The sequence below is a fragment of the Nylanderia fulva genome, unplaced genomic scaffold (genome assembly GCF_048542155.1).
Source record: "Nylanderia fulva isolate GAGA-0341 unplaced genomic scaffold, ASM4854215v1 Scaffold1, whole genome shotgun sequence".
Lineage (NCBI taxonomy): Eukaryota > Metazoa > Arthropoda > Insecta > Hymenoptera > Formicidae > Nylanderia > Nylanderia fulva.
Window position 1 is genome coordinate 4809276 of NW_028189192.1, and position 19434 is coordinate 4828709.

Genomic DNA, 19434 nt, shown 5'->3' on the forward strand with positions numbered 1-19434 from the left:
TTACTATCAGTATTTAATAATTTCAGAACTATTAATAAGTAAAAGTAAATTTAAACATAAACTAAAAATTTCTCATTTACTTTTAACTAATTTAAATCTAGATATTAAATCGCATTAAAAATTAATAGAACTTTTATGCGTATATCAAATTGAGTATACTGCATGCTATTTATAATATTAATAAATTGTAATATTCATTGTACACATATATTGTAAAAATATGTTTAAGATACTTTTCATTCCTTTAAAATGAGCGTTTTAAAATTAATATTATTTATCCATTAAGAGGGAGAATAATATTCCGTATATTTTTTAATCAATAACCATGATATGCGCGCGAATACACGTAGACGCAGCGTGTTTTCAAATACCGGAAATACCATGAAACTACATGATTCTATTTTTCATTCTTTTATTCCTTATCGCACATTCCGCGCGAAATGTCAAACAGGTATATGATGAAGGATCAGAGAGGAAGAAAAAAAAGAGCGGAAAATAAAATAAATGACTGGGAAAGTCCTGCTAATAAAGAAGAATGAAATATCTCGCATGAAAGCGCGAGACGACAGCGTCTGCTAGGTTGCGCCACCGCGCATGCGCAGAGAGACTCCTATCTGGGTACCATCCGCTCACAGCTGCCCAGTCGGGCAGTATGGCGGCGGACAGCGTGTAGGAAGGAGCGTGGCTCGTCGATATTGCGTAATCGCAGAGTGGCAAGCAAGCGGTATCAGAGCGGAGGGATCTGTCGCGTGCGAAAGGAAGGAAGGCGCGCGAGAAGGATTGTTTCGGGGACGAGTGGCGCTACGACAGTCCGACGACAGTGCCTGCCGCGGATCAGGAGATATGCCGCCGAGTGGAGGCGCGCATTGCTAACGTCGGCGAGGATGCGAGCACGATTGTCACCGGACACGGATCGGTAACGAAGGCGAACGGCGAGCGGCCCGAGAGCGCCAGCGCCAGCATCAGCAACAACAGCAACGGCAAGAGCAGCAGCAACAACAACGTCTCGTGGAACATGTCGGCGATCAAGGGTAGCGGTACGCCGGGCGCGCCGCGCCAGCTCAACGTTCTGAGCAACTTCAAGTACGAATACTTCGTCGCGGGCATCTCAGGCGGCGTCGTCTCGACCCTGATGTTGCACCCGCTGGACCTCATCAAGATCCGATTCGCAGGTGAGTCACGCGCGCGTTGACGTGAACGCGCTCGCAAATATGGCGGCTCTCTGTTTCATCTCGTCTCGCCTCCCGCGTCACGGCTGTAACACGTGGTCTAGGCGGCTGTCTCGTGTGTCAAGCATGCGAGCGTCCGACAAACATTTTTTCTTGCCTTTCTTCTCTTTTCCAGCGAAATTCATCGCGAGAGAAAGCATGAAACGTTCGCTGCTTGGAAATATATACGTAGAAGTATATTTAAAATATTTTATTTATGGGTACGTCATGTGTTATGCTTGTACGTTCTTTCTTTATATATTTCTTTGTAAAAAAAAAGGCAAGTGCGAAATTAAACAGACGATTTTTTGTCCGAATCAATGTCATACTAAATATGTACCAGAAGCACGTGGCTAACACGGTTCTTTCCTCTTATTTATATTTATTACACTATGAATTGAAATGTCACATGTTAAGTAAATGGCAGAAAGTGCTTTTTATGTATATCTGAAATATTTTTTGTCTTAATCAATATCAATGAATGTGTAGAAAATCGTTATACTTTCACCGGAAGCACGTGGTTAACGCGTTTCTTTTTAACTCTACATTTTCAGATAGACTATGAATTAAAATGTCATATGTTAAGCAAATCACAGAAAATGTATACCCAAAATTTTTTTTCATTTTTTTCTTCGTCTATGAGAGAACACACGGTTACTTTCTCTTTCTTAAATTATCTTATTTTTTAAAGAGAAATTATTAATTTTATTTTAAAAGATTCGATTAATTTGTATTGTATCACATTTAATTTTTGAAATCCTGAATCATATGGAAGATATAATAATATTTGAAAAATACTAGTTTTATTGCTTATTACAATTTTAATCTGATTCAGTTTCTTATATTCTGTAAAATTAATTTGGAAGTAATATTTATGTTTCACAGAAAGCTTAATTTTTAGAGTATTTAATGTTATATTTAAAAGTAATTTTTAAATCATTATCAAATTCTATTATTGTAAAACTAGCTAATTATATAATAATAGCTAATATAAAGTAGAGGGTTGGATAAACTAATCTTAAAAAAATTAATAGATTTTTATAAATTTTATTTTAAAATTTAAAAATGAGTTGAATGTTTCGTAACAATATTTCTTTTAAAAGAGCCAAAATATTATGTATTCTGATTTATGAAGTGTTGCAATATATAAGATGAACTTTTGTCGTAAAGGCGATGATTGTAGAATTTTACGAGTCAACCGTACATAACTTATCGCAACACTAAGAAAAATAAGAAAGAATCAGTTTAACAAAACAACGTAGAGAGATTGCAGGTTGAGCTGATATTTTCCGATGTTTTTCTCTTGTGTAAATAAATTCGCTGTAAATTAAAAACATAATCACGATATGTTTATCGAGTTTCACTTTTCGTCGTGCGCAAATAAAAATGTTAAAATTGGAAAGTTCTCGATCGCGAACATTTGATTTTGTGCTACTTGAGATCGATACGCCGTACATCATGATCACTAGAAAATAGAATATTTGAATATTTTTTTACGTTTAAAATATAAAAAAAAATATATATATATATAAATTAAAAAATGTATAAATTACGTTCTACATACATATTTTTTTATCTTTAAAGTCAAGAGAAAAATACCGAAAAATGTTTCTGAGATGTTGAATTCTGTGTATATTCTCGTCAGCAATTGATACCTTATTATGGGTGATATTTCATTTATGATAAATTTCTTTATTTTTACGAAATAGTATATATGATATGGCAGTTTTTATTGAGCTTGCACGGATTATTGATTATTTTTTTGCTGACTATTTAGCACAATAATTTATATACATAAGATTTAGATTAGATAGCTTTCACACGTGTTGTTGTCTGCGAGCTTTTTGTTCAGTGATGATATCATTCTAGGTTAATGTTCTACGATATTTAATATCCGCATGACGACTGTCTGAGTGCCTATTAACTCGTCTATGCGATATAACGAAATTGCTTTTAAACGATAGCGTTGCATCTTAAGATAATTCTACGCGAAACGATATGAAAGGGATTACATTATTTTTCTACATTTTTTTAGATTAAATTTTAATATTTCGTTTCCCAATATCTCGTTCAAAATGAATTGGATATCCATATAACAGCTAAAATATCTAATTACACGGGATAAAATCTCGATATTGAAATACCGATGGCATTCTTCTCTGCAAAGAAAAAATAAATCAGTGATTAATTACATCGATAACAGATTTTTTCTGCTATTCTAATTTATTCGCTTTATTTGAATATTATCATGTGATAGATTTGATGGTAAGTATTTCTCTAGTCTATTTTATTAATGTAATAATTATATACGTGTAATTAATTAATAGAATATTGATGAGAGAAACAGTAGAACATTGGTATAATCAGTATAATCATATATCGTATAATTTATGTTATCATTATAAATTAAATTCAGCTGTGTTTACATAAGAATAAAGATATTTATTTACGGAAACGGAGACAAAGAAAGCGGACAAGGCACTTTAAGTTATCTACATATGGTGATATGAAGGATATATGATAAGAACGAAAAGATTATAGAGTTTTATTTCTTTATTGAAAGGAAATATCACCTAAGCGAAATATTGGAGAAAGTAAAACGCTAAATTAAGCTCATAATAATAAGCGTGATGAAACGTTTCTCTGAAAAAATGTCTGACGTAAGACAGTCGTGTTCCGATAAATACACGTTATCGTTTTAGAAAATCAGATACGTAAATATGATATTCAATCAACAATTCAATCGACATTAATAAAACGAAACGTTTGAAACATCTTTCAGAGAAGTGTTTGAAACGTCATCAGGAAGCTTCGAAATTTGAACGGATATTTCGTCAGATTTATCTCGAACTCGTAGAGATGTCAAGCTATTTGCTGAGACAGTCTACGTTCATCACGTGCTATCGATATCAAAGTTTACTTTCGTAAAATGTCTTTTGCTTCATATACGCGATGATCGCGATACAATAATGATTACATAATCATCACATGTCTACATTTAACCGCATGACCTATTTCTTTCGTCATAAATACACATTTTACACTAATCAAATCTCTACATTTTTATTGTTCTTTTTCTTTATAAATAAACTAAATTTGTTAATATTTTTCATCGTAATAGTATTATGAGAGATACAAGTAAATATTATCGACATTTTCCTCATATCCACGTAAAGATATCTATTTCATAATCATTTATTTTTATGTTACGTCAATGGTTATGATGTCAATCGATTGATTTCTGTTTATGTGTTAAATGTGAAAACAGCACAATTACCAAACTTTATCGTTAATTCTTCGCGGTGAATATATTATAGAATTTTTTTTGTAAAAAAGAATGTGATAAAGTTATCACACTTACAGTTAATCTTAGCGATAAATTGTACGTGAGCTTTTTTTAAAAATAAAATAAACGAGTTTTTTTTCCTGCATTCTAGCGAATTATCTTTGTAATTGAAAATTATTAAATTTAATTACTTTAACGGTAGCTATGTATTATATTATGGCGTAGGTAAATATCAGATTATTAAATTGTTTATTATTTGATTATAATTTTTAAAAAATATTTTTGAATACATACATATGTATTCAGTTTTTCCTGTGTTTTAAAAGCTGTGTTTTTGTTCTTACGTGCTGGCGTCTGTCCAACATGTAATATTTTGCCTATATAACGATTCTTCACTGGCTGTGAGATCACAAACGAGTATCTAAACATACACACATACACATACTTACAACAAAAGTTCGCGGAAACGAACAGAAATATTAAATGCGTCAGAAATAGTTCTGTAATGATACTTAACATGAACAACTGTTTTAAGAAATTTTCGCGTGCGTACCGATATAGAGACATTATTTTTTTTTCATGTGCCATTTACCGCACGTCAAACTAGATGAATTGCTGTTTTGAATAACGGTGTTTCCTGACACTCTGTGAATACAATCGGCTTTTGTTTATTCATATTTTGATTGTTCGAGAAATTCGACTTCCGTGTTGAGAGGTTGATAATAATTAATGGATCACATTTGAGGACTTTTTTGCATCTATTTTTATCCGCTTTAGACATTAGAACCAGTTGATGTTGGTCAGCTAAAGTTGTGTAACTTAAACGAAATAAAGCCTGCGAAATGGGATAAGGTCAGAAAAGTTTCTCCTCATGTTCAAATAATTTTGGTTCGATAAAGTTGTCACATTTGGATGAGGATACAATATGCGTACTTACAATTAGTGCTAAATGCGGCGTAAAATAGAGCTGAATAAAACTTGTTGCGAGAAATACTGTAGTATTTTTAACAAAATATTCATTGGCGGTTCACCAAGCACTAAGTCACGCGAATTTCGCGAGTTGCGTCATTAGCACGTGATTGAATCGTCTTGTCGCGCATGTAATCAGAGAAAGACAGAGAGAGAAAAAAGTCTCGTTGATAGCTAATTTAAAATTCTTTGCCTTTATAAATTCAATAAATTTGACTATCAAATTAAATTTCACAGATACATTGATTTGTATTTTTTTCGAATATATGTATAAATATATACGAATTTCAAATTTACCTTAATATTTTTTTTAAATTATAGAATTAATACAAAAGTATATTTTTTATTTTTTTATACCGATAAATTACAGTTACATGAAAAAAGTATGAAATTTTTTCTTGCATTTTCTGAATTTTAAATATTGCAGATATAGATAACAAAGTAATTTTTATTTATCTAATTCTAATTGCATTCTATAAATATTTTCTATAGATGCAATTTAAGGTTTATTATATTAATAAATATGCCATGTTAAATATTAGCTATTTCACGTAAATTCTACGTTGTGTACAAAATAAATTTAAAATTAAATTAAAATATAACTTGATTGTTTGCTCGTTTTGCACGGTTTTCTAATTACTTAACATTATAATTTTTGATCGTAGAAAATACATATATAGCATATAAATACAATTAAAAATATAGCATATAAATAAAATTTTTATCAAGAAAGAAATGATTGCAAATTAATTAAGAGATTCGTAAAATTTCATCAGAAACATCTTGCATACGTAAGATTGGAATAGAATAATCTCTAGCCATGTGAAATCACCGTTATTTATGAAAGCGAAAGTAGATTGATTATACCTTGCGGCAGATGGTGATTATACTCTTTTTTGCTCTTTCTATCGTGACCTACCTTAGGATCGCGTATTTTCAAATAACATCACCATTAGCTTTGAATATAAAACGCTCTTTGTATAATAAATCGACATATATGTAAGATTTATATTTATATATTTATCTCATCTCTTATATTTCTCATTTGCTCTTTTGCAATTACATTTGATTTAGAAAAAAATAATTATATATAATATTTGTATTTTTTTATTATATTATGTATTACTAAATACCATATGTTAAATTGTGTACTATTACATTAGATTTCATAATATTTTATATGTATATGAGTCATTCAATGTCAATCGGGCCACCTTTCTGTCCAAAACAGATTGCAACTTGAACATTTTTTTAGGAGTGCAAAATTTATTTAAAAATATAATTTTTCGAATGTCATATATGCTAAAAATTCAGATACATAATGGCAAATCAAAAGATTATATTTTTAAGTAAATTTTGCATTCCTGAAAAAATTTTTAAATTGCAATCTGTTCTGGGCAAAGGGATGGCCCGGTTGACGTGGAATGACTCATATACATTTATATATTTGAACTTTATATTATAAACTTTAATTAATTATATAAACTATAATTAATTATATAAACTATAAAAATCCAAGATATAAAAAATGTGCATAATATAAATTTGAAGTATTTATATTTCACAGAATTTGTGTATCTTCGCGGATATAAATATATGTAAGAAGAGAAGTTCTCGGATATTTAAGAGGAGAACTTCTCGGAAAATAAGACATATCGCAAGACAGTATTGGTGCTTTCTCGCAATGAGACGAGATATGAAACTACTGCAATAATTAATGGCGAGTCGATATTCGATACTATGATATGCATGTAAATGTATATACATACGTTGACTATACATATATTATATGTGTGTGTTAAGAACGCATTCAAGCATAACATAAGTGCTGTTTATCTCCAGACGATGCATAGATAGTGATAGTTTAATTAACAGCGGAGATAAACGATGAACAAGTTGTAAACGCTACTAGTTATGACGCAGATTCTCGTATCAATAAAAAGTTATAAATGTATCATACGTAACGGGAACGTTGTGATAATTTTTACGAGAATAGAAGAATCTTCTCAAGTTGTACAGAACTTAATTTAGGTTTTATCTTTTCACAGTAAACGATGGTCACACGAGTTCAGCACCACGGTACAACGGACTCAGGAACGCCCTCGCTCAGATCGTTAAAACAGAGGGAGTGCGTGGACTTTATAGAGGAGTAACGCCAAATATTTTAGGATCAGGCAGTTCGTGGGGTTTCTACTTTTTCTTGTAAGTACACATAGTCGATTAATATCAATTAAGAATTTAGCGATAATATTATGCACATTTTTAACACAAAATGATAAAAATTTAGATGCGAAATCGTTGTTTATTCTTTATGATGTGACATTTTATATGCATATGCTGAATACATACGATATTTAATGTTCCAGCTACAATACGATAAAGACTTCAATTCAAGGTGGTAACTCAAAGAAACCGCTTGGACCGTCCATGCACATGTTTGCCGCCGCTGACGCCGGAGTACTCACTTTGCTTATGACTAATCCGATCTGGGTGGTGAAAACGCGGCTGTGTTTACAATATGCTGAAGACGTGAACATCGCAGAGTCCAAGCGGTACCGCGGAATGATAGATGCTTTAAGGAAGATTTACAAGACGGAGGGCATTAGAGGCTTATATAAAGTAAGCAAATGTTTTGTGCTAATTAAGCCGAGTTTTGAAACAAAATGAGAATTATTACGGTTTTATGACTAAACTTAGTTATAGTTGAAGTTATTATTAATATAACGGCGAAAGTTATATCGTACCGTTGTATTCTTTTAGGGTTTAGTTCCTGGATTGTTCGGTGTTTCGCACGGTGCTATACAATTCATGGTATACGAGGAAATGAAGAACAAGTATTATAATTACTTAAATGTGCCCATTGATACGAAATTGGTGAGTCGATTATATTTTTATATTTTTATTGAAGCTTTTAAGATGCAGAATATTGTGTGTCATATTTAATTTTTAATTCGTTGCTGTTGTCTTTTCTTCTGCTAATTTACATCTTTTATACAAAGAATATACATAGCGATATTAGCAATTCACGAAAATGACACCTTAAGCTGAAACTGGATGCTCATAAATTTAGAAAAACGGACAATATCTTATTGTATAATCTTTCGTACAGAGTACAACCGAATATATCGTCTTCGCCGCGATGTCCAAACTGATCGCTGCAGCGTCGACATATCCTTATCAAGTGGTGAGGGCACGACTTCAAGATCATCATCATGACTATCGGGGTACCTGGCATTGCGTTCAATGCACATGGAGGTCAGAAGGGATTAGGGGTTTCTATAAGGGCTTATCACCATACCTTTTACATGTTACGCCAAACATATGTCTGATTATTCTTATTTATGAGCATTTTACTAATGGCAGTTAATTTATGTTGACATCTTATTGTTGCAAATGTAAGAAAATTTTTTAGGTCAATTTTTTTAGCCTTCTACAGAGCGTAATATTTCGTCTGATTTGCCAAAACTCATAATGCAAGATGCTCACAAGTGTATATAATTTTTTCAGTGGTACGAGGCCATAGTACTCAATTATTTTTAGCTGAATATCACACGTTACACAACAAACTATTATTCAAATAGATTGCAATGCAGAATAGTTTTTGTTTCAAGAAAATTTTATTTTTAGAAAATGATTTTTATCTGAAGTATTTTGTGTAAGAGAGAAACTTGAAGGATCAGCTGAAACAATTATTATTAATAATTTTTATTTTATATAGATTTGATTTTAAATCACGTGACACGTGAGTATATATTTGACTCTTTCTAGTATGAAATGAAACTATGATATTTTCTATTATTTGTATCTCTATTAATTGATATTAGATTTGTTGAACAATGAAGAAAGAAATTGCTTAATATAGGAAAGCACTTTAAATAATTGCTTTTATTATTATCGTTTTAACTTCTCGTATAAATTGTAATTCAATAATCACTACAAACCGAGAAGTAGATCTTGAAACGGTAATAATTCGCGGCGTGTTGCATAAACGTATGCGTCTTATTTATTCAATCATTCATCGTTTCTTATTCAAGAATATTGAGAGACTGCGATAGTGTAGAACTGACAAAGAGTTAGTTTATTTATCGCTTAATTTATAAATTTGTTGCGCGGAATTTGTTATGGCTGATGTGTTTTACACGAGGAAAACTTTCTTATACAACAGCACAATGTATTTCAACTAAAGTGTCTTCTAATTGTATAAGAGGTTGTGAAACAAACGAATGTATGAGTATGATTATCTTCTGTTTGCTGAGACGTAAGATATTTGAATGTTGTCTAAATCCAATAATGAGACACATACAGTTTGGTTACGCGCATAAGTAAAGAAAAAAGAGAGCGAAGAGTATCGAAGTATAAACTAATTAATGCGCTCTTTGCAAAGAGCCATATAAAGAATACACCCAATTTATGTCATAAAAGACGGTGTATAATCTTGAATAGTTAAATTAATAACCAAATATTTACGTAATTATATGAATATATGTATGTCTGTATAATGCTCGAACTATTTTTGATGCATAATGTGTGCGAATCACATGTGTAAACTGATAATTTTTATTGCTCCGCTCGACTCGACGAGTTTTGGTACGGTTTTTAATTTAGACAATTTTCTTTTTAGCAAATGTATTAAAAATTCGCAGTCTATCTTTGTGTCCCTCTTTTTTTTTTATACATAAAGCGGCTCTCTAATTATTTATACATACCTCATTCTAAGTTGAATATAGAGAGTTCGCGACAGAATTTGCGAGGACCGTCAGAGAGTCTTGGCACTTGGAAAATACGATAGATAGCAATAAGTTTCTGTGCAATCTGTAAATAGTAGGACGAATTTATTTATATCAATTCCTTTAGCTATAAATCTAGTTAGAATCTGTCTTTCTTCGATAAAATAAAATAACACGCGAAGGTGCATACTTAAAAGCAACATTGTGACGATCTTAATAAAACAACACACACACACATATCGAATAATGTTTGTCATTAAATTAGCTACCGACTATTCTTCAGATTACGCTATCCCTAGATTTGATTTTTTCATTCTCCCAATTTCGCGCTATCGACATAGATTCTTATTGGCAGCTAAAGATGTCATTATATGTGATTTAGATTTTCCTAAGCCTATTTCGCATCGAAGCCATTTTATCGTCATTTACAGGAAAGAGCATGTAGAAAGGTATTGTGAATGCGTTTTTGACTATGTTACGTTATTTGTGCGGTAGTTTGTTAAGCCACCAGCAGTACGATTTTTGAACAATTATGATGATTATGAATTATTAATTATATAGGAGACATTTATCGTATTTTATATAAATTTATCATAATTAAAGAATGAAATAAAAGTAGACAATATTTTTCATTGCGCTGTTAATCGATTTGTTCAAGAGCTTGCGTAAGAGAAATCTTACGATTGAGATGTGTTAGAAAAAACATGTTGCTTTCTTTTTAATTTAAACTTTTGCAGAATTATTGGAGCAGTAAAAGAAAGAGTGTTAGCTCTTATCTGGCTCCTCATGTGACATTGAATTTTCATAGTTGATTTCACGTAGCGTCAAGAATCGTACGCGGGTTAAATTAAAAGCGCTTTGTAGGATGCTTCGCATCTACAGTCTTTTTTTTGTAAAGCAAAGTAAAACAAAGACGTATTGCTGGTGGTTCGTTACAGGTATGAGGGTTGGCGTGGCTTTTACAAGGGTTTAAGCGTAAACCTCACCAGGGTGACACCGGCGACGGTTCTCACATTCGTGATCTACGAAAATATGTTACATTATCTGCAATCGAGACGCACTGTTGTGGAAGGAACGATCGCTGTGCCTGTACCTGCGGTTAACAAACTGAAGGAGTGAGGAGTCAAAGGTAGATTCTCTTCGGAGCCTTATCGAAGTCGAGTGAAAGTCTGAATTGGAGTGGTCCAATTTCCATTATGTTTCCGGTGACATATGCACCGAAAAATGTGATTATAAAAATAGTCGTAATAAAGTTCCATTATAAATGAAAAAAACTTGAGATACAAATTTTAAAAAATACGAAATCTCTTAATGTATTACAAAAATTGAAATTGACATGAAAAGGTTGTAAACGTTAGAAATCTTACAAGAACAGCTAGTAGTAGTAGTAGTAGTAGTAGTCTCTTTAATTTTTTTCTTTGTTTGAGAAAAAGTTGCAAACATTTTTTTACTTTTACTTTAAATGTTTACATTAATTTTCAAGTTTTTTTTTATATTTATATAAATTTTTATATTATTTCGCAATTTAGAATAATATTAGTGGCTTTCTTATTTGCCTCTTCCATTAACTAAATGTATCTTTTTTCATTGGAGAAAAATATCTTAGCGAAAAACTTTAATGTATCGTAATGTGATCCGTGTATCTTCATCAAATAGAAAAATTGAAAGCGTATATAGTTTTCAGGATGTTTTGGAGATGCTTTTAAAATGCATTGATAATGAAGAATATTTTCAAATACAATCACAATTTTTTTGTGTCTGTTATTTGACTTATATTCACAAGAGTTTCGCGAAAAAGATAGTAGTCTATGAAATTCTGTTTCCTTTAATTGTATTTATAATTAAAGGAAGAAATCCAAGATTCGCGCGCGATGATTAGCATTTTTATGAAAAATACACGAAATATTCTTGCACAAATATAATATGCATTTGTAATTTTCACGAGCTCTTTTGGAATAGTAAGTTAAAGGTGAAAAAAATAAGAGAAAAAACATTTGATGTATAATGTGTATTTTCGACAGTAGAAAAGTTTGATATATCGCGAAGAACAGATAACTTTGCATTTAAAGATCTCTAAATATAAATGTGCATATGTATGATAAATAGATATAAAAAACGAAATTAAGAAAAAGCAGTTACAAGAATAAAAATATTTCCAATTTCTGCTATTTCTGTTATTGATCTGATTGCTATGTTATTTTGCAATCTGCTCAATATGTATATCGTTATATATACGAGTATTATAAATTAGCGATCTGTTAAATTTTTATTAATATCATCGAACAGCATCTTGCGTACATATTGTTGTCTTTTTCAGCTGATAAAGCTTGCGACAAGCACATTACTTCTTCTAGCTGACAATTAGTTATTAATGAGCTTTTAACATTTGCAAATAACATTAATTTTATTACATCGCATAAATTGCTATGCAATAAAATTAAATGTCAATTACGAAGGAAATTATATTTATTAGTTGCTGCTGATATAATGACTTATTAGATCTAAAGGATTTACAGAGCACTTTTTGTAACGCTGGTCGCAATGCTGTTCATGTTCGGCTTCTATAATCTCATCCGGAAGATTTTCACTTCTCGATGTGGAAGGTCTGCAATAAAAATATGCAAACATACAAACACACACATACACACAAATGTTAGAATTCTTATATTACTCGTTTAAGGCATATCTGGTGTTTGATAATATAAATGTCTGCCGGATGGAACATTTCGATGAAAAATAAAAGTATATCGCATTAATTGATTTAGACCCAATTTTCTAGATCTCCTGTGCAGCGCATTTTTATCTATTGTATTTCATCCATTTTTATGCTATTATCATACGCTGACAAAATAATTGTTGACTTTTATTTTTTGTTTGATAGTATATTCAAGTCTTTTTTGTATTCAACACTTTTTATATTCAATACTTACGTGAGTACAATTTGCAGGATGTCACCAAGCACTCCGTTTTCACTTAAAGAATATCTCCCAGCTTCACAAATCGTCCTCAGCAAACAATCTAATCCGGAATAACCCAGACTGCAAAGCACACAAGGTACATACGTTATATTTTTCAAATTTTACTTGCAAAATATTATACCTTGGAGCAGTAATCCTGTTATCGAAAACTACGTGGCAAGATTTTTGCAGCGAGAAGTTGTGATAGCCGAGATACGAAAATATGTTCTATAGAGAATATTATTTGATACGTGCGCGGAATTCTATTACCTTTCCATTTTATTCATGAGCATCCGGTACACTAATTGACGGCTAAGACTTCGTTTTGCGTAATAATCTGCCTCGTAAAAGTAACTCGAATTCCATTCGTACGGCAATCCGTAGTTCGCTTCGAAATAAAATGCCATCGCTATAGACTTGTCGGGAATATCTATAGGAATTCCCAAGGCGAAAAGTATCTGCAACATGAAAATATGCGCTGATAAATGTAGTGGTGATATTGCCTCTCTAAATATTGTCAGTTCATATAAAATGATTAATCGGGCAATTGATTCAGTCTTCGGCGCGAGCGGAGATGTTTTTTTTTTACAGAATATCAAAAAATATTTTTATAAAATGTGAAAAAAGCATTTACAAATTCTGAGGAAATGTTGATAAAAATAAATTACAATTTATTAGATTTTTTTATCGCAATATTTTTTTATATTTTTTTCAATATGACAGAATAAGGCTGAATTTTCATGATAGGAATATTGAAAGCATTTACGCTGCGAATTTTCGCGATTCTTTTTTCTCTGACGAATCTTCGCACAAATACGTGAAGTGGAAATGATTAATATTGAGTTAACGGAACCGCTCACATAGTCCGAGACGCATTAGTAGATGAAAAATGAATGATTGATCCACCATACCCCCGTATTACTACCCTCGGGAAATCCGATAGATCGTACATGTTTCGATACACCGTGTGTAATATTTCTCACTCCCGATACATGTGTTGACTTCATGAAGTAGCACATCAAAAGAACCAACGTCATAATTTGATCTCTGAAATATTTCGGGAAAATGCAACAAGTTTCATGATACATTTTTGTTCATAATTAGTTGAATCGATTATCAATTATTATTTATTTTATGTAATCTTTGGGAATTTAGACTTGTTGAATACTCTGTTTAAAATGATTTATTATACCATTTTTCTAATAATTAATAATTGTTTCTCAATGATTGATTTATTTAAACTATATATTATTTTAAGTGAAATTGTTTCAATTTAGAATTAACAATGTGCTGTTCTCTTTCAATCATATATAAATATTGTTATCCGTTATACAATTTTTTTTATTAATAACGATATTCGTAAATAGGAGTCGAGAGAGAAAACTGCGCGCAACAGCGATACTTAAATTCGTTTTGTAAAGTAAATAGCACATTGTATAAAATAAATAGCCGAATGTTTAGATACCGAAATATTTTTAGGATTTTATCGAGATAGTGCTTGCAATACTTCGGATATTGTTCATTCGGCATTCGTTCGTGGGATTCACGGAACGATCGATATCTGGGTAAAAAAAAAAAAAAAAAAAAAAAAATACGTGGCGCATCTGTTTGTCCATTTCTTTATTTCACGAATTGTTTTGATTTTGCCGATCGCTTCATTGGTTTTCGCGCTAAATGCAAATATTCGTTCATCCCGCGCGATTGCGATTGCAGGAGTTTGCTGCCACGCGAATGAAACAAAACAAGTTTATTTCCCTCGACAAGTCACGCATACCGTGTCAGTAAATATTTTGAGCCTCTCTTTGTCGCACGCATTAACAGGTATTTTTCACCACTTAGCGCAATCACATTTTTGCAAAGAAAAAAAATAGTGCAATATTATTTACGTAGGTAATAATATTTCGGTATCGCGAATACTCACTTCCTCATTTCTTTAACGTTACAAAAGTCGCGTCGAGACTTATGCAAAGCTTTTACCGAGTGGCGAATTAGCGGTTTGTGCACGTATACGAGAGGAAAAAAATAATCCAGTAATTCGCACGAAGCTAAAATTGCTAATGAAAGCTAATCGCTAAGGAAGCAGGAAGGTTGCTGAAATACAGTTAGTTAGAGTTTCAATTTCGTTACGAGCATTTTGCGATGCTAATATATCGGTATGCGGTATCTAATACCTTGCAAATTACACTTATAATATTGCACAATCGAAGAATCACAAAAAAAGAATGTTATTTCCAATATTCTTCGCAACATATACATTTATTAATATCAAATTACGTTTTTCTCAAACGGTTCGTTTGTTTTCAATATTTTACTTTGCCTTAATAATATTTCGAATATTCTAAATATTTTTTTTTCACTCGCGAATTCAATTATTTAAATTGCGAGAAACGAGATGGATTGTGTTTGTATAATATACAATATTTGTATACAGATTGTCGCGCATATAGTTATGCGATTCGCAAATATTTCGATTACGGAATCTAGTTGTCAAAATATCATTCCTCTTCCACATCAGAAGATCGCATTTCAGAATCATTTTAGCAAAATCAAAATACACATTATATCGAATGAATAAACAGATTTATATACGGTGTTTCAAATCTATCTCCCGTGTCTTTACCGCGGATTTTTCGGTTTATCGCGTCACTCTAGCGCAGTATTTGTTTTAAATATTTTAACATTAATTTACATCTCTCTTGAATTAAAATTAATCTTGTAGTTAAATAAAAATATTTTATTATTCATTTTTAATATAAAAAAATTAATACTTACAAAAATTCGTTTTAAAATTTCATTCCACAGTATTATTCACTGAAATAATTAGCTCAATATTTTCTATATTAAAATTCGTGATCGTTTCAATTCTATCTCCCGTGTCTTTACTCGCGGATTTTTCGATTAATCGCGTCAACACTATCGCAGTATTTGTTTTAGATATTTTAACATTAGCTTACATCTCTCTTGAATTAAAATGACGCGAAGATAAAATTAATCTTGTACTTGAATAAAAAAAATATTATTTATTTTTAATATAAAAAAAATGAATACTCGAAAAAATTCGTTCTTAAATCTCATTATCTCAATATTTTCTACATATATGAAAATTCGAGATCGTGAATTTGAGATCTACCCGGTGTATAGCGAGCGATATCGGTCGGCTTCAATCGTTCAGATAGCGGAATGATATTAGGGTCCGCAAAATGCATTAATCCCGGGATCAGTATGCATCTAGCACTAATTGAATTAATAATGGAAATGCAGGGTGTCTGTTTCTGCCTTGTTTGGTACATTCCTGATTCAATGGCGAACTTGTAATTATTCCGCGAGACTTTATGTATAGCGGACCTACCCCTTTCTCTCTCTCTGAACACGCCGCTGGACTTCTGCGGCTGGATGCCGCGGAACAATGGCCGGCAACCACCTTTCACTATGTCTCCTGGTCGGAATATCTACCAAGTGTTTCACACACCAAATACATTATTGATTAGCGTACCACGAATTTAGCGGTCTTCGTTGCCATCTTGCGAGCCGAATACTCGGGGTGACAGTCGGTCGTATAGGGTGGCAATCATTTTTGGGTCACGAAACACATTCACCTGCATTTTGTATGCGTTTAGGACCGGCCCGGTTTTCGAAACCTGTCAGCCTCCGGAGCTCTGCACACTTCGGTGTCTTGCGAGCTTTTTTCCCTCTTTTATCGCGCTTTTGTATATTTTTATAATTCGGTTTCCCGGAAGAGAATCAATGCTCGCTGTTTTTCGAAGATACCCGAGAAAGGTGGGTTTGAAAAACAATAGAGTCGTACGTTTCAGGAATTTATAAAACCGTGTACTTGCACCAAGTTTTCTTTCTTTATATAATATACATATTTTTTTGTACATATTACAGAATTAAACAGATATTATTTTCCAATTATTAACAGATATAAGATATTACTTCCCTTTTCACGCTTTATGTACCTTTCATACCGAAAGAAAACTCCAGGCGCCGCTCGACAAAAAGTGAATTATTAGTAATATTACTTTGTTTTTTTCCCTTTTCCGCGCGAAATAATTCGCTCCGCGCGTGCGAAACGCTCTCGGGCAATATCGTGTGCGTTCATTGAAATAAAGGATGTGAGATTTACGAAGGAATTGCGCGAGAGGAAAATTTTATGACACGCCTGCGGTACGCGAAACAACGCCAGAGATTTTCGCCGCAATTTTCTGCAGGGCTGCGGAATGCGAGATGCGCGGTTATACTCGTGTGTGCGACCGGGAACGACGAGTTGACTGCGGATACCATTGTCGTCGTGCGCGTAACAAGCGATCGCGGTGGGTAGACATTGCGAGAAATTTCAAAGCGGAATCTTATCTCGCCGAGGTGCGGTTTAGACGACACTGGATGCGGCTGCACCGCCGCTGCTGCGGTGTCGATAAGCGCAAATGCCATTTCGCGTATGTTCCCTGCGATTTTTATGAAATATATAGAAACACGAGTGTTAGCCTTATATTGAAATTTTATAGCTGAAAGAGCACCGGAATGTGTGTGAGAATATGCTACACTGCGTGTTAAGCGAAAATTCTATTCAGAAAAATATATACATATATAGCTCTAATCTGATATTCTTTCTCAGAAGAAATTGCGAAGACTCCACGAATATTGATCTTCAAGATCGATAATTAAGATCCCAGATAGACAGGCTGATAGATATGATAAGCATAAAATTATGAATCACACGTTTTAATAAATTTTAATTGTGCATTATGATGTCATATTGTTAACATATATTTTGTATATTTTATAAAATAGCAATATGTTTTACTTTACTGTAATTATCGCACAACTGTAATTATCATATTATATTTCTGACAAAATAAGCAGTACATTTTCGCAATTTTCACAGTATTAGAAGATCCTTTCATTTACCGATAATACTCATGTCATACGAGGACGCATCTATTAATGTTTACGCAAGCATTTTCAATTTTAAAATGTCATTATGCAGGCAATCTGCTGATATATGTATGTCTATCTGGGCTGATACATTCCAATCACGTTGAAAGATATAAAATATAATATAAAATAGAGAAGATATAAAAGGTAATACATATAGAATGATAAAAAAATAAGAAATATATAAAAGTAGACGAATGAAGTAAGGAATAAATAATGCGGGCGACATCGTGAAAGGCAGATGACACGGATGAGAGTGCAAATCCGCGGACGAAATTCCACCCTCGAATCGCGGAGGGTGAAAATGCCAAGCTCGGAGGGTTGTTCGCCCTGCGGTGTGCAGATGGCGGTTCCTGGTCGGTATCCGGGACCTTCAGCCCCGCCCATGTGATTTAAACGGCGACCTTTCCAGCGTCGCACCCCCAGACCGAATAAACGGGGTGAACGCGGGGGTGGTCGCGGAATTCTCGAGGGGGTGAATGACTGAACGGGCGCGTATCTGCGTCGCGTTACACGCGTCCGTGTCTTCGCCCTCGTTAAGCGCGACCCATTTCGACTCGGTTACATCGCACAGTTCAAGTATTCCGAGAAAAGGGCGGATGCCGCGAAACACTGTAACGCGGACAACGTGTACCTCGGCGTGTTACATTATTATGGAAATTGGTGTTTTATCAGTAGAGCCGCGGGACCCAATCAATGAATTATACGAGTCATAAAGTGGAAAACGAGAGAATTGTCTCGTTTGTTTTGTTCGAAATTAAACACGATCGTGTTCGGTGGAAACGATAGTTGTGCAATCTTTACGTAGAGACCCAAGTTTTTATTCATAATTGCTTTATAAGAAGAGCATAAGAGTAAAATGATGAAATCGTGAAAGAATTATTATGTAAGATGAATTATTAATATTGTGAATAATAGAAAAGATACACTCCGCGTTTTAAAGTAGAAAATATTTTTATTCTTGTATATAAATTTTTGTGAGAGATTATTGTTTCATAATTCAAGTAATTTTTACACTTTATAGATTTTTGATAAATGCTATTAATAATTGAAATCAGCAAATCCTTTACTCTTTCACTTAGATCGTTGTTTAAATCTGAATTATACGTCTCTTCTTTGCAAGCCAATTAAATACAGCATGTTAAACTTTACTTGTACGTCATCTGGTTTTTTGGTGATATTATAAATCCATCATTACATTGATATAATATTTTTTTCTTTACACGATTATTGTACTGTATTTCCCATGATATGTATCTTACATTTAGGGGTTGTTATGTCAGAGCATGCTAAGTTTATTCATACTTTAATGAAAGATTTGCCCGATTTACTCCTTTCGAAGGCAGACGAGA

General features: G+C 32.7%; 2 protein-coding genes across 4 annotated transcripts; one reads left to right on the forward strand and one right to left on the reverse strand.

Annotated features, from left to right (window-relative positions):
- The first annotated feature begins 629 nt into the window (after nt 1-629).
- LOC114928371 (solute carrier family 25 member 32) lies at nt 630-12946 on the forward strand. The gene is made up of 6 exons (XM_029299507.2): nt 630-1172; nt 7512-7665; nt 7830-8082; nt 8224-8337; nt 8573-8718; nt 11129-12946. Exons 1-6 carry the CDS (start codon nt 1016-1018, stop codon nt 11307-11309), a joined length of 1005 nt encoding a protein of 334 aa, XP_029155340.1. The 5' UTR covers nt 630-1015; the 3' UTR covers nt 11310-12946.
- Nucleotides 12515-15366, reverse strand: LOC114928447 (uncharacterized). Of its 3 annotated transcripts, XM_029299659.2 has the most exons (5): nt 15069-15366; nt 14059-14194; nt 13418-13605; nt 13121-13228; nt 12515-12795 (listed from the first exon to the last, which is right to left on the reverse strand). In XM_029299659.2, exons 1-5 carry the CDS (start codon nt 15074-15076, stop codon nt 12660-12662), a joined length of 576 nt encoding a protein of 191 aa, XP_029155492.1. In that variant the 5' UTR covers nt 15077-15366; the 3' UTR covers nt 12515-12659. The 3 variants fall into 3 exon arrangements, with proteins under 3 accessions (XP_029155492.1, XP_029155490.2, XP_029155491.2); XM_029299657.2 differs by lacking the exon at nt 15069-15366 and having other exon boundaries at nt 14059-14374; XM_029299658.2 differs by lacking the exon at nt 15069-15366 and having other exon boundaries at nt 14098-14372.
- Between the last annotated feature and the right edge of the window lie 4068 nt (nt 15367-19434).